We start from the raw sequence: 14844 nt of genomic DNA, 5'->3' as shown, positions 1-14844 counted from the left end.
CTCTGCTTCCTAGAATTTTCAGTTCTGTGCTTTCCCCTTTTGCATTTTTGTAGGCTTTAAGAGATCCAAATATTTCCTTACTTAGATGACCTGTTGATTCAGGCATCCTCTCTGGAGATCTTTTACAAAATCTGTTTTGCCATTTCTCTTTAGAGCCTGGGGTTCATGATAAAACTTCAAAAGTCTTTGGACTCCTTCTCTGGATCGTCTTTCTAGGTTGCAGGAGTTGTGCTAGCATCCCTGCCTCCTCCAGATCTTTCTAGGTTGCAGGAGTTGTGCTAGCATCCCTGCCTCTTCCAGAGGTCTTTATCTCATTTCAAATTTTCTCTTCCCCTGACCGCCATTACAACCAGGGAGTTTGATAGCTGTGGCCAAACTCCACATAGTTCCAGTGGTTTCCAAAGTGTGTGGTTTAACATGTGCATCCTGTAGACCTTACAGTTCCCCTCATGTCTCGAAGGAATTTCTCTGGTGCATTCAGCAGTTGTCTCTGAATCCAGGGCTTCCCCCTCAGGATCTGTTCAGACACTTCAGATGTGGGATGGGGAACCACTTTTGGCTCTTTCTCTGGGGCCTCTATGTATTCAGATGTACTAACAAACCGTGGGGAAAAAGATCTTACTCTGCCATTTGGCACTTTCTGGTATGGGTTCTGGCCATCAAGTTAAGTGACTCTGTTCAGGCAGTTTATATCCTTACAGAGCAGAACTTTGTGGTACACTGAGCAGGTCCTTTACTCAATACCACGAATGAATGCTTCACAGTGATGTTGGACCTTTTTCACCAGTACCAGTGGGGTACTCCAAATAGTCCCCCCCCCCCCCCCCAGTGGAGGCAGGCAATCGCCCGAAGGTGGATGCCCTCATTTTCTTGGGAGGGGATGTTTATGCATTCTCTCCCTTCCTCTTTCTGAAAGCCCTGTTAGATTCACAGGATGCTCCTAAAATCTTGTCGGTGATTCCCTTTTGGCTGTGACAGCACAACTCCCTCTACTTCTGCATCTAGCCAAGGGCAGTCATCGCAAGTTACTGCACAGGGTGGTTCTACTTGCACAAGACAAGGGATCTCTCCTCTATCCCCACCTGTCAGCACTTTCAACTGACGCTGGGTGATAAGGTTTTGATTCCTCAAGACACCTTTTCTGAGTGTACTGCAGGAGGCCAGGAAACCTACTAGGAAAGCTTATGGAAGAGGAAAGGTTTTCTATTTGTCTCTTGTAACCTGGACCCACTTACTGTGGATGTTCCTTTTGTGTTCTCCTTTGAGTTGCTCAATGCAGGTTTGGCCTATTCTATTAAGGCCCATTTTATTAGCTTCCTTGCAATGTTCCTAGAATTATGTTGGCTCTTGTTTTCACTTAATCTGCCCCCCCCCCCTGTCCACAAGCTGACAATGAGCAGGTGCTGCATACTTTGGACGTGGATAGACTTATCAGATTTTATTTTGATAAATATCTGATCAGTTTCCTTTCATCCTATGTCTTGAGATTAGCTGTTTCAAAGCAAACCATTTTTCTCTTGTGCTTTCATGGTTCCTTCTGTAAAGGCTCATTCTGTTGGGAGCCATGGCAGCTTTTTTTTTCCTCCTCCCAACTGCTTTGACACCAATTCTCCTCTTGAAGCAGCAACTCTAAGTTTGGTATCTCCAGAGCTGATTTTGCTAATGCATTTGATACTGCAGCGGTGAATAAGAATATAGTATGTGTGAAATTTTACTGTAACAGATATCTTTTTATATTCACCACTGCAGTATTCACACCCTCCATCCCCTAGTATTTTTTTTTCTTCCTGGATGTGCAGGTTCTCTTTGCGCAATATGAACACTAATCAGTTCTGATGATGGTATGCCTGAATGTCACCTTTATGCCCTACACTAAGCAAGGGAAGTTACCTTTTTTAAGGTACCTTGAATGTCCCCCAATGGTAGGCTGGACATTGTGCTTCCATGGCAGGAAATACCGTACTTGAGGAAATACCGTACTTGATACTGCAGCAGTAAAGGCAAGGACTGCTACTGTTTATGGTAAGATTTTACTGTACTTTATCTTGGCTGGGTAACTGCTGCTCCTATCTACTGTTCAGCTCTTGCTCCTAGAATAAACAGGGGCCATAGGACTCCTGCCTCCTAAGAGAATGAATGGGCTGCATTGAGCAGGTTGGTGGGTATCTCTGATCGTCAAGATAGGAAGTCAAAAATGTATTGACTAGCTTCTAGTGGCATTACATCTGTGCATTTTAAAGCAATGTTAATGGAATGCATGACTTTTTTTTTTTTTACTTTTGGATGTTTATCCAACGTTGGGCTCTAGACACTTGTCCTCTTGAGCTGTCATGTAAATGTGTGAAGAGATTTTTGATTTTTTGTCTTCAGTCACTTAGGGGTGCTGGTTGGCAATTATTTTTCTTGCAATATAAACATTTTCGTGACTTTATGAAAGTCCGCCTCTGTATTACTGCAATTTGGGTTTTACCCTTTGTCCCTTCCCTAGGTGGGCTTTCTGTTCAGGAGGACACTTCAGGACTGGGCTTTGAATGCTGTGTAGATAGGAGTGGATGTGCAGGGTCTGGTAAAAAGGACATGCTGTAGCCCAGTTCCAGTGGGCTACAGAGTCTGGAGACTCCTCTGTATATGCTCTTGTGCACATTCTGGGCCTTTTGACTGCCACTCAATTTACCTCCTAATGCTGCCTTATGTGCATTACACAAAGTGGATTTTTAATGTGTTTATGTTCACATTGTGCTTATTTGCATGCTTTGAGTGTGAACCATTTTCTTAAGTAGAGCCATTCCTTCAGTGAGAATTTATTTGGGCAATTGCTCCTTACTAGTTTGTCTGGTCTTGCAGGTTTTCTGAACTCTGGTCTTGCATCCCTATAGAAAGATTATTGCTTGCATAAATTTGCCATAAATGCAGCATTAATGGAATCACAGCTTGTGTCCCACTTCCATGGTGGGTCTTAGTCTTGCTTGATAGCTACTTCCCTTCACTAAATTTCTTCTGAGTATTTAGATGGAAGATGCAAGTGATGTAGTGACTTTAGACGTGGTGTTTAAAGAACTTGGCATAGCATCAAGTTAGACTTGGCTCCAATTAGTTTGGCTTGTAACATAGCCTCCTACAGGGCTTTGCCAAAACATTGATCTGTGGCCCAACCATGTGAAGCAGATTCATTATTCCTTTGCTGAAAATAGCAACACCCAGTGATAAAGGGGTGTGTTGCTAGCAGGGGTCCCTTTTGTTTGCTAAATCAACAGTTGTGGACTTGAGCCTGTGCAAGTTCGTGCATGGATGAGACTTGCTAGATTGCTCTTCTGAAAACTGTAGTAACTCAAGAATTTTGCCTCATTTTTGGTCTGTTCTACAAAATTTGCAGTTTTCTGGGAATGAGGCATCTTAATGTCTGACTTTATATCCGTCAGAATATGCATCTGTTCTAACTGCAGCTGTTAAAAATCTGACTTCTTGGTAAATTGCCTTATTTACAGCTTTTAAAACAGGGGTGTCCAACCTTTTCAGTTGTAAGGGCCGCATTGAGTCCCCAGAAATGGTCTGGGGGCCAATTGTAAAATATATTATGGATAGACTGCAAGTGAGGACCAAAAAAAAAAGTCCCTCATGTAACCTGAAGAGCAAAAAAAAAAAAAAAAAAGGTTCCGTATTTAGTTGTTTTTGATTGGCCTGTATGCCAGGTATGCAGGCTAATCAAAAAAAAAAAAAAAGCTAAGCGGAGGCTGGACAGTCCCACCCAAATAGGGACGTCTGCTATACACCCTTAGGGGAACTAATCATTGCAAATAAAATAACCAGTGAAAGTAAAGGAATTTCTCTACAGACAGACATATATAATGAATGTTTGATACATATTTACTGAATGTTCACTCATAGGAATGAAAAACTCTGCGCATGGAGAAGACTATTAACCTAAAGAGGCACCAGAGGACAGCTGCAACACCCCTTCTGTAACTTTGGGGTCTGTATTGTACAGGGACTAAACTAAGTATGTGATGCAGAGCATAACTTCAAACATAAGATGAGCTCTATTAAAATTGACCAAGAAAGGAAACAATAGCAGGCCCTTACAAACTCATGTTTACAGAGAAGCATGAAAACTGAGTCAATAAAAGAAAGATTAAGGTACGTGTGTTTGGAATAAGAGGGAGTGACCCGGCCCCCATGCCCTGCCACACACAATTTTACGCTGCTTCCTCATTCAGAGCAGTACGAATGACAGACAACTCGCCTGCCAACCGGCAAGCGGGAGGGGTTTTAGTTTTATCTCTCATCCACACAGATCTTTCACTTTCTTCAGAAAACTCTGCCTAACTTTTTAAGGGGTCCTGTAAAAAGGAGCATAATGCTTTTTCAATCTTACAACATGTACAAATTACTTTTCTAAATGACAACAGTCAACCCAAATCGTAGTGGCCTTAAACAACTCCCCCTAACAGTCACAAGTTCGGTTCTCAGTCAGTAGTAAAGCGTCACTGTCGTACCTAAACAGGCACTTACCCGTGGGCCGCCGGCTCTCGCTTTCCTCGGTATAGTCCCACAAGTTATCTAACGAGCATAACAGTCCCCTCCAGAGTTTGAGATGCATAGATAGCCAGTCATGGTCACACAAGATGACTCTAATGTGACCTAATTTTGCATGCCAATCAAAAGTTTACAGGTCTCACATCAGAGCTAGTACATAGCATTGCAACTCAGTGTAAGAAAATTCAATCTAACGACTTACCTGTTACTGCAGGAGATGTGTAGTGTAGTCAGTAATAAATCCCCCTTGCTCTCAATTCTTCCTTCGCCACGACCTCAATCCTCTTCCTTCAGCTGTGTACCGCAAATGAATCTACAGACGCAAAAAAAGTCAGGACTGTGTTTTGGCGCATGCGCACACCAGCTGAAAGACGCTGGCTTAAAAAAAAACGGGGAAAAAGTAATGTGGCGCATGCATACAACAGCTGAGGGACACGGACGTGAAAACACACTGAAAAAAAGTCAAATTTAAACTGAAGGGTCGCAGGCCGCATGGAAGAGCTCTGAGGGCCGCATGCGGGCCGCGGGTTGGACACTACTGTTTTAAAACAAGTGTACACTTGTTTCTGAATTTGCAGAGGACGCCTATGGGAATTGAAGTCAGGCTAATTGTGATTAAAAAAAAAAATGCGGTGTATTCTCATTGTACACTGTTCTTGGGTCCTATATAGGAAGACAAAACAGTCTTAGAGCATCGGGGATATACTATGAAAGGACTAGAATACGGTGCCCTAGCTAAGCATTCACTGAAGGGAAGGGGCACCACATATTCAGGTTCTACACGTTACAGAAAATGTTAAACAAGGTGATTAACATTACGGAGACTGTGGAACTTTTGAGACTTGGTTCCTAGGGGTCATGGTCTGAATGACAGTGTTCCCCTTAAACCTGTCTTAATCTAGAAGGGTAAATGAGCCTAAATATAAGAAATGCTAATCTATTCATAGTTGTATATACATTTTAATTCATTTATGATTTATGGTATGTTTTTATTTATTGCTTTATATTTTAGTCTGTATATATTCAGGATGAATTTTTATACATTTTCTCAATGAATGCATACATTCTTGATGCAAGTACACTGGTATAGATTTTTTATGAACCTGTAGTTTTAAATTGCCAATTATCTGGTGGGTTCTCTGAAGTGATTGGCTGTTTTCAAATCGGTTTATTAAGATGTGTATGATATCTTGTTCTCTTGGTCTGAAGCAGTGAAGTGCTTAAACATGAATTTTGTTTTACAACAGCTGATACTTGAAGGTGCGTTTTCCTTTGCCTGGGTATTTTGACTTTTCACTTTTGGGTTGTGGACTGAATTTGCAGAGTAGTGCAGCACAGGCAAATGTATTCCAGATTGCTCTCTACTGGAGCCTGCCCCTGGGATCAAGTAATTTAGCCTTGGATGAATTCTACAAGACAAAAGCTATATCCAGGAAATCAAAAACAGTCTCTGGGGATGTTCGAGGTGCCAAAAATGCACTGCTTGTGTGAGAAGTTGTAGCTGTGATGGGTGTGGCTCTCTTGGGTTGACCCTTTCGCATCCCAAAGAGCCCCTGATGGACTGATTCTACCTTGTAAAATCAGATAACGGTAGGCCCTGTTAAAATTGTGGAACCTGAGGGTCTTTTAACCTACACAGATGAAGTACTGCATTGATTGGATAAGTCTGAGGAGGCTGAGCACATTTTATTTAAATCAGTCCTTTGGGTAACCTCTTGGGCTGAGCACATTTTATTCATTTAAATCAGTCCTTTGGGTAACCTCTTGGGCTTGATTACCATTTAATAATGCAGGCTATCGACCTAGGAAAGTCCATGATCCTCTTAATTTACAAAGTAATCTGCACAGTACACTGTAGGCTTGTACTAGATACTTCCTCTTGTGAGAGCCCTGATTTCAGCTATAAAAGTTCATTCTAAAAGCTTTGTAGTAGCTGGAATTTTCATGGCATCTTGTAGCTCTAGTTTGAGAATTTTCAGAGCCTGCAGAAGGTGCATAAACCACTTTCCTAACTGCTGTGTTGCTGTTCAATGAACACTTCTGTAGACCTCTGCAACTATCCTTGGTCTAAAGATGGGTATCCTGTGCTCTGTGCCATTCTTAAGGTAATTTTCTTTAGATTGTCAGTGTATTTTTGAGGGAAAACGGGCCATTCATAGGATATCTGCTGAAATGTTTGCTCATTGTACCACAGCCTAGTAGTGATATATTCAAATGTATTACAGCTCTGAGCATCTAAAGTCAGGTGAAGTACCCTATACTCCATCCTCCTGTTTTAACATTGTCCGTTTTGTAATGTTGCAAACGTGCAGTTTTTTTGTGTGGCTGAGCACTTGCATTTCCATGTAGAGGAGTATCTGTGGATCTGAAGCAGTTATCTGCAACCTGCGGGTGTTCAGATCTGAGCTGGCAACATTTACCAAGCATCTGCTCTAAGCTCCTCCCCCCATAATCTTTCACATCTCCTACTTTCCCGCAGATCTCATTTGCCGCTTCATGCATACGCATCATGGTCTCTACCTCCAAGTTTGGCGTAAAGTGGACATTTGTCATTGTGTCAGATTATTAAACCCTTCCCCTTTGTTCGGTTTTTTGTTTTTAAAAAAAAAAATTAAAAATGTTGTGTAGGCCTAACAACCTTAGTGCGTGTGAGTTTTGGGTTTAGTTTTGGCTGAGTAGGTTTCTGTGATGGCTGAGCAGCAAAAACCAACTTTTAAAAAATGCAGTGTGGCCACAAGCTTTCACCAGCCAATGGCCACATGGTGTGATGTTTGCCTGTGTCAACCCTAGGGCTTTGAAGGAAAGGAAGGCAAAGCTGCCAGGGCCTGCTACCAGTTTCTGCCTTGACACCAACCTCTGCTCCAGTAGCCGATCAACTCTCACCTCAGGCTGGGACTCTACCTTCCTCTAAGCCTTCTGAGGTGGAGACTAAAAGTAAAGAAAACGGGACAAGAGATGGAGTGGAAAGGCACTGCAGTCTCCAGAGTGGGAGCCCTTTCCTAGCCCACCTACAAAAGTTGTCAGGACTGCCTCTCCTTGGTTCCACTCCCAGAGTTTCTCCCCAGCCCTCAGACCAGAGGCCCCCTTCGGGGTCCACACAGACCAGCCAGATCAGTCTGTCGCCTCCTTGCAGTTGTCGGAGCTAGACATGGACAGGATAATGCGGAGGTTCATTTGGATGCAGATCCAAATGGAAGTCTTGCCAGGCCCCTCTCTGGCCAGAGAGGGGACCTCTATGCCTTTCTTCCATCCAATTTCTCCTTTATCTGACCTGTGGTTTTGGGGTTTATGGATCCTCTGAGCTGGGGGTTTGGCACTGACTGTTCAACCTGTACACCACCGATTACCTTCCTCTGATCAGAGGGAATGGAAGTGTCTTTGGTTCTGGCTTTCAGATCCAAGCCATTCCTTTGGAACCCTGGCAGCCTTTGCCCCGATCCTCATGGCAGAGATCTTTTGTTTGCTAAGGAGGTGCACTCTCCTTCAACATGGTGCAGAGAGTTCTCTTCCCAAGGATTGAGACCCCAGCCTATTGTCTTGGACTCAACCCAGGCTCCTGTGGATTGGGTCATGACTCCCATCAGTGTGTCCCAGGGACAGCCTGTGCTAGAGTACCCCCAGGTGGATCCTGTCGTGGAACCCACCCTGTGACTTAGCCCTCCTCAGTCTCACTAAAGAGGGTCCCTGTAAGCACTTTTGTAAGAGGAGGCACATGGACTCCCCAGAGTCCCTCACAGAAGATACCGACATGGATGAAGGTGAGGGTTCCCCAAGGTCAGCTCCAAGGATAGCTCCTTTTTAGGGGGGGTTGGTCGGCCCTGAGACCCTCTATGGATGACTCTGTATTCCTGGAGGCCTTTGGCATGGGCCCATCTACATCCTGGGTGTCCTCTCCTGGAGATCTTAATGGATGCCAGGACAGTAGCTTCTCCTCCTGCAGACACAGGCCTGGTACAAGGGATCCTTGGTGGCTGCAGCTGCTACAAAGTGAGAACTGGCACAGGAAAGTTCTTGGGTCCATCCTCCAGACAAGGAGTCTAGGGTGGTGGATCTATTTGGGAAGTCTTTTCTTCAGCGATTGTTTTCTATAGGAGCGCTGAATAATTTGGCACCTGTTGTACGACTTCAGTGAGATCTAGTTACAGAATTCGCTGTGTCACCCCCAGAGTCTTTGTCGCCAGAGGACAAGCTGCTGTTAAAGTCTGTTTTGAACACTTAATGCATCTTCTTTCCTATGCCACAGAAGGAGCGGCTAGGGCAGCTGGGACCAGTATAACTATGAGGCGACATGCTTGGCTCAGGCTATGTAAATTTGCAGACCCCTTCAAGGCATCCTTCACAAATGCTCCCTTTGGTTCTTCCTTGTTCAGGAAGACTGACACCCTGGTCCAGAGCGAGAAGGACTGGAAGACTGCCATTGGAGTCGGCTTCTCTAGCTCTCAAAGATCCTCTTCTAGGAATCTGAGGACAAGAGATGTGGTTCTCAAAATTGTTTTCCTGTGAGTGGTTCTGAATCTCTCTTCCTGGGACTCAGGACACCATCCCCTAGAGACGGAGGGGGACAAGATGGGTGCCACCCCAGAGGTAGAGGGGTGGCTGAGGAACTCTGGGTCTAGGGGCATCTTCCAAGACCCACACAGCAACGCTGAGGGGTTGCCTGACTCCTCCTCTAGACAGTCTGGGGAAGATTGTCATTGCACCCAACTGCTTGGGCATCTACTGTTGGGTGCTCCAAAATATCCAGAGGCTACTCCATGCCCCACCCATCCAACCAAAGTGCCTCCCAGATGTTTCACCTGCTCAATGGTCACCTTGCAGTCCGTTCTACCTTGCCTCCAAGAATGCGACTGTGCTCGATAGACCTCCAGGACACTTGCTACGATATCAAAATTTCCAGGCGATTCCTTCGCTTCCTGCTGGGAGCCAATAATTTCCAGTTCAGAGCCCTACCCTTTGGTCTCACCCCAGCCCCCAGGGTGTTTACCAAGGTTATGGCAGTTGTAGTGATTCACCTGAGGCTTCAGGGAATTCGGGTGTTTCTTATCTAGGTGATTGGCTCCTTGCTGCTGCCACCAAGTGTCTACTTTGCATGGCCAGAGACTCCTTCCTGCATCTTGCAGTCAACCTAGGAAGTCATTGAACCAGAAGGACCTTGGACATGGACACTACACTATTGAAAGTCTCTCGCACTGGACAGGGTCCAGAACCTACGGACGCATGTAAGTGATCATTGGCCCCAGGATTCCAATTGCAAGCTATGTTCTCAGAGCCCTAGGCTCCATGGCCGCAGCAATCTCAATCCTTCCCTGTATGCACCTTTTATATACAGGTGCTTCAGTGGACCATGGTAGTTCAGTGGTCTTGGTGAAGCCTCCCCATGGACTATCCAATAAGAATCAGCAGTACCTGCAAGATGTCTCTTTTCTGGTAGCTCCAATTGCTGGAAATCTTGACAGGGCGTACCTTCATAACACCCACAGTGACCACAGATGCCTCCCAGCTCTGGTGAGGGGGGGGGGCACTATTTGGAGAGGACTGTCCAAGGCACGTGGTCCCAGACTGAGACCAGATTGCATATCGGTGTTCTGGAGATGAGGGCAGTTCTTTTAGCATTGCAAGCCTTCAATGCTGTTTTAGCATTGCAAGCCTTCAATGCTGTTTGTCCCCTGGGGCCTATTACAGTTCAGTCAGACATGTCAGTAGTCTGGTATATCAACAAACAAGGAGAAACCAGATCTTACCCTCTCTGTCGTGAGGCCAGGAGTGGGCCATCTCCACCTGGCAAGTTTCAGATTGCAACATATATCCCAGGATGCTCCATTTTAGTGGACAAAATGCCATATGAGTGGTTTCTGAAATGGTCAATAGTGGGGTAGATCTTGTGTGGGGTCAGCCTTGCTGCAATCTCGCATCTCCTTCCAACACAAAGTGCAGCGAGTTCTTTGCTCTGATCCCCTCACCAGGGGACTCCCCAGAGATGCTCACGGCCATGCTTTGCCTCCTGGGTTACTGTATGCTTGAACCCCCATTACCTCTCATTCCGAGCTTTCTTCAGAAAGCTTACTGACTGGTGTGCAAACCTTGTCAAGTGTGGTTCCCCTTCCTCTGGTCTCATGTTCTAACTCCTCCTCTGATTCTGGATCCTTGCCCGGATCTCCTCTCATCCCTCTGGTATCTTGCCCAGATCTCCTCTCCTCCCTCTGGTATCTGTCCACCTGATCTGGACAAGCCTCAAGCTGACTGCTTGGTTGCTCCAATTCCCCTGATTGCTAGGACTCCCAGACTATTTTTTTTGGTGGCATCCCACAAAGCTTCCACTAGGAAGGTTTATCGCAGCAAATGGAAACTCTTCTCAGTGGAGCCTAGATGACTTTACAGCCCCAGTTTCTGCAGTGTTGGGAGTTTTTGTCCAATATTTTCCAACGAGGGGTAGTTCCTCAAGTACAACTGGCAGCCATCTCTATTTTTCATGTCTGTGAAAAATATGAATGCTTTGGCCTCTTGAGACTGTGTAAAGCTTTCCTGAAAGGCACGTTTTACGCCCCCCCAGTTAGATTCAGTCCCTCCTTGACCTTACCCTAGTTCTACAGGCACTGGCTGCCCCCCCCCCCCTTTTGAACTTGCAGAGTTGAAATTCTTATCCTGGAAGACCACTTTCCTAGTGGCCATTACTTCAGCCAGAAGGGTTTCAGATTCAAGCTTCGTCTGCCATGCCCCCTTACTTGATATGGTTTTGCTCCGCGTGAACCCTTTCGTACTGAAAGTTGCCTCTGAATCAAATATTAACTAGACTACTAATCTGCCTGTTTTCTTTCCAAATTTTTAGAACAAGGGTGAAAAATAAACTGCATTTGCTAGATGTTCATAGACTGCTTCTATTTTCATAGGACTAAACCCTTTCGTAAGTCCAGTTATCAGTGTCCTTTTTTTTTTTTTTTTTTTTTTTTTTTTTTTTTTTTTGTAGACCCTTTTTGGGCAAAGCAGTTTCCAAGGCCTCCTTAGCTAGATTGATTACACAATGTATACTGCAAGTCTTTAAGGGTAAAGGTCTGTCCCTACCTGGTCCCGTTAAAGCTCATTCTACCAGATCTACTGCTGCTTTTTTGGTCTGGGGTTTCACAGAATGATATCTGTGTAGCAGCAACCTGGACATTTTTATTGCTCATAAGTTTGATTTGATTTCTAGAGGGAGAGCATCCTTTGGCTCTGCAGTGCTCAGGAATGTCCTTCCATGAAGGCCTCCCAGGGGTTTTGTTAGCTGGGGACTGTCCCACAGGTTGCAGATATCTGAAGTTAACTTTCAGATAAAGAAGTTATGTACTCACCATAATGTTCCATCTGAGCAGTTGTACTTCATTTTCTGCAACCGTCCCGGCCTTCCTTCCCCTGAACCTGTTCTAGGTTAGTGCTGTAAGTTGCTGATCTGAGGGAAGGTAGGAGATGAGGGATTATGGGCAAGGGGAGCAGATGCTTGGTAAACGTTGCTGGTTCTGATCCGATATGAATCCTAAGTATAACTACTCTGATGGAACGTTATGGTGAGTACATAACTTTTTTTTTTCTGGTAATTCAGTATCAAGGAATGCCTCATACTAATGTACCCTACCATCTGTAAAATGGAAACATTATCAGTACTGCTGTAGTGCTTCCATGTTCAGTAGTACATGAAGCGGTAAGATTTTATTTGTGTTATTTTTAGGTTTTCACTTAATTTGGGATCAGGTGATGAGAATGTGGTCCTACACTTCAACCCACGCTTTGATATGCTTGGAGATTACAGAACTATAGTATGCAATTCCAGAGAAGGTGGCACTTGGTGTGAAGAGCAACGAAACACTAATTTCCCCTTTGAATCTGAAGAGGAGGCTGAAGTAAGATTTGGAGAGCATTTGAAAAATATTCTCATCACTGTGACTGCATGTGTTTCAGAATTTCTATATTTTATTGCACAAACTTGTATGCAGATGGCAAATACTGAATCATTGGGTGAACTAGATCATACATCCCTATACTTCTATGCCTGTATTGATTTTACTTCTATGCCTGTATTGATTTGAAATGTTTTAATACGAATTTCCTTCCATGAGAATATGCTAAAACCTTGGCACTCTTGTGCTGATGTAATACAGAAAGTATTTATAGTATTGTAACTATTAGTCAAATTGTAAATATTTAAAAATGGATGCATATTTTTACATCTCTTTATATTGCTTTTAAGTTTCAGATTTCGTCCAGTTATGACTTCTTTCTCTTAATTTCTAGATATCTGTCTCGCTTAAGGAAGGTTGCTTTGAAATTAAGGCACAAGCTGAAGAGATGAGCTTTCCAAATCGTATGCCAGCTGAAAAGATAAGCATGCTTTCCATTCAAGGAGACTTTATTGTCAAGTCCTTCAAAATTGAAACCTAATGTCAAACTTCTGGATTAGTTCTTAAACAAGTTTAAGCATAAACCAAAGCCTCCAAGCAAGCATTTATTTACAGGACTCTTGCACATCAGGTGGATTGTTGTAGCACCTTCGTGAAATGCATTTTTTACTTCTAATTGTATTTTCCATGCATCTGTATTTGACTTTACTAGCAGTGTCCTGTAGAGCTAAAAGTTTCTTAATTCGTTTTCCCACCTTCTGCTAAGACAACTTTTTGCTAGAGCCTCTCATTTTGGTTGCCAGCTTCTAAACTACATTTTTTGGCATTCTGTCTCCAGTGCTGTCGTTCTTTTCTCTGCTATTTACTTTATGGTGTGTAATAGGACCATGTCGCCCCCTTTCCTCGTCTACTTCAAATTCTCCAAGTTTATGTACTTGCATGTTTAGAAGACTTGTGCAAAATGTCCTATGCACTTTGATTCTTGCAAGTCCACTTCTCAACCTATGCTCCTGGCTTCTGCCACTCTTCATTGCTACCACCATTCCAGTCTATAAATAGGTGTTTCTCCCTTTTGATACTCCTCCATAGTATATTTCTAGTGCTGTGGACTTTTGAGTGCATATGCCATCACCTTTAACACAGAAGTTCTGTTATCTATAGAATCCAATTATCTGTAGGGTTAGAAACTAAATGAATATTCTAGATGCATCCTTGTGATGTCTCCAGATTGCACTTTCATGATCTCTGGTGGTAGTTGCAGAGAATGGTGAATTGCTGCTGCCCAGGTGCAGGGCTTGATTCCTTTCACCTTTTGCCTGCTGTGCAAGTCTGAGCAAGTCACTTAAGCAGACAGTGCTCCTGGGTCACTTCTGAAAAGGCCATTGTACCCAGTAGGCTTTCCCAATCAACAAATGGGTAATGCAATGGAGTACATTTGATCACTTCTTGCACTGCATGGCATAAACCTTCATGTAGTCTTTCTGCCCATTTAGGGGTGGTATTCCCATTATGAATGTCCTTTAAACACCACATCAAAGTTCATGATATCTTACCAGGATGCTAGTCTTAATCTTCCTCTGATTTTTAACAAGGTCATCTACACATTTTGCCTCAACCCCTTCCTCGAGATTAACTTGGCATGCTAAACTCCTATGGACACTTTCTTGACAACTAGTTTGATCTTACCAGCTTTTCTCTTTTTTTCAGTAGACTTTAACCGATATTGCACCTATTTTAGTTGCCATCTTTGATACGGAACAGTTTACAGACCTGTGCCACAACCATGGTAGTGAAACCTAGTGGGCAGAAGGACCAAGGACAAAATCTTAAACCACTATTTCTAATGCAACTCTACTGAAGGATCCTTTTTCTTCCAAATGTTATGAATTTCTATACAGCTGATGTAATGCTCATTGCCAACTGAAATGAAGCACAGATTATGTCTATTGAGGACCCAGAACATTACACAGTTTGGAATTTGCAAGTTCTGTGCACTGTTTAAAAAAAAAAAAAAAAAAAAAAACTGACTTAATAGTAATAAAGCTAACTATTTATCAAATATTTTTTATTTGAGTCTAAATTTTGTCTGTTTGGGTTAAATAGGTTGTAGGTGGTAATTCATATTTTGTCTGGCTCCCTGCATCCCTTACTTGTTTGATCTGCTTTAATCAAGGTAACAGACTGCAGGTTTCAAGCACCTAATATATACTGCAAACAATTCAAATTTAATACTTGCATTCCTACTCCAAGTAGCAAAGTCCATGTGCAGTTGGAGACTGTCCTGTCAGTATAAAATGTGTATGAAGAAGCTGAAGGAAGTAAATGTGGAGATCATTGACTTGTAGTTCTGTATAGAGCTAGTCCCCTGGTCCTAAGGGGGGCTACTAGCTGATCTGTTGAACCCTACCTTGTTCACTCTATACATTTACTGATTTGGGTGCAT

The 14844-nt window shown here is 43.5% G+C and overlaps 1 protein-coding gene across 1 annotated transcript in view; it reads left to right on the top strand.

The window, feature by feature from the left end:
* The window catches only part of LOC122794646 (16 kDa beta-galactoside-binding lectin-like), a 54378-nt gene extending 39916 nt beyond the window's left edge, over positions 1 to 14462 (top strand). The window contains exons 3-4 of the mRNA XM_044063251.1: positions 12233 to 12404; positions 12796 to 14462. Coding sequence (XP_043919186.1) covers positions 12233 to 12404; positions 12796 to 12942 — 319 coding nt within the window. The 3' untranslated portion in view covers positions 12943 to 14462. The remainder of the gene's footprint in view (positions 1 to 12232; positions 12405 to 12795) is intronic.
* The last annotated feature ends 382 nt before the right edge of the window (positions 14463 to 14844 follow it).

The sequence above is a fragment of the Protopterus annectens genome, chromosome 1.part0 (assembly GCF_019279795.1).
Source record: "Protopterus annectens isolate FY-2018-M chromosome 1.part0, PAN1.0, whole genome shotgun sequence".
NCBI lineage: Eukaryota > Metazoa > Chordata > Ceratodontiformes > Protopteridae > Protopterus > Protopterus annectens.
Note: the sequence above shows the minus strand (reverse complement) of the source record. Positions and strands in the feature narration are given on the sequence as shown.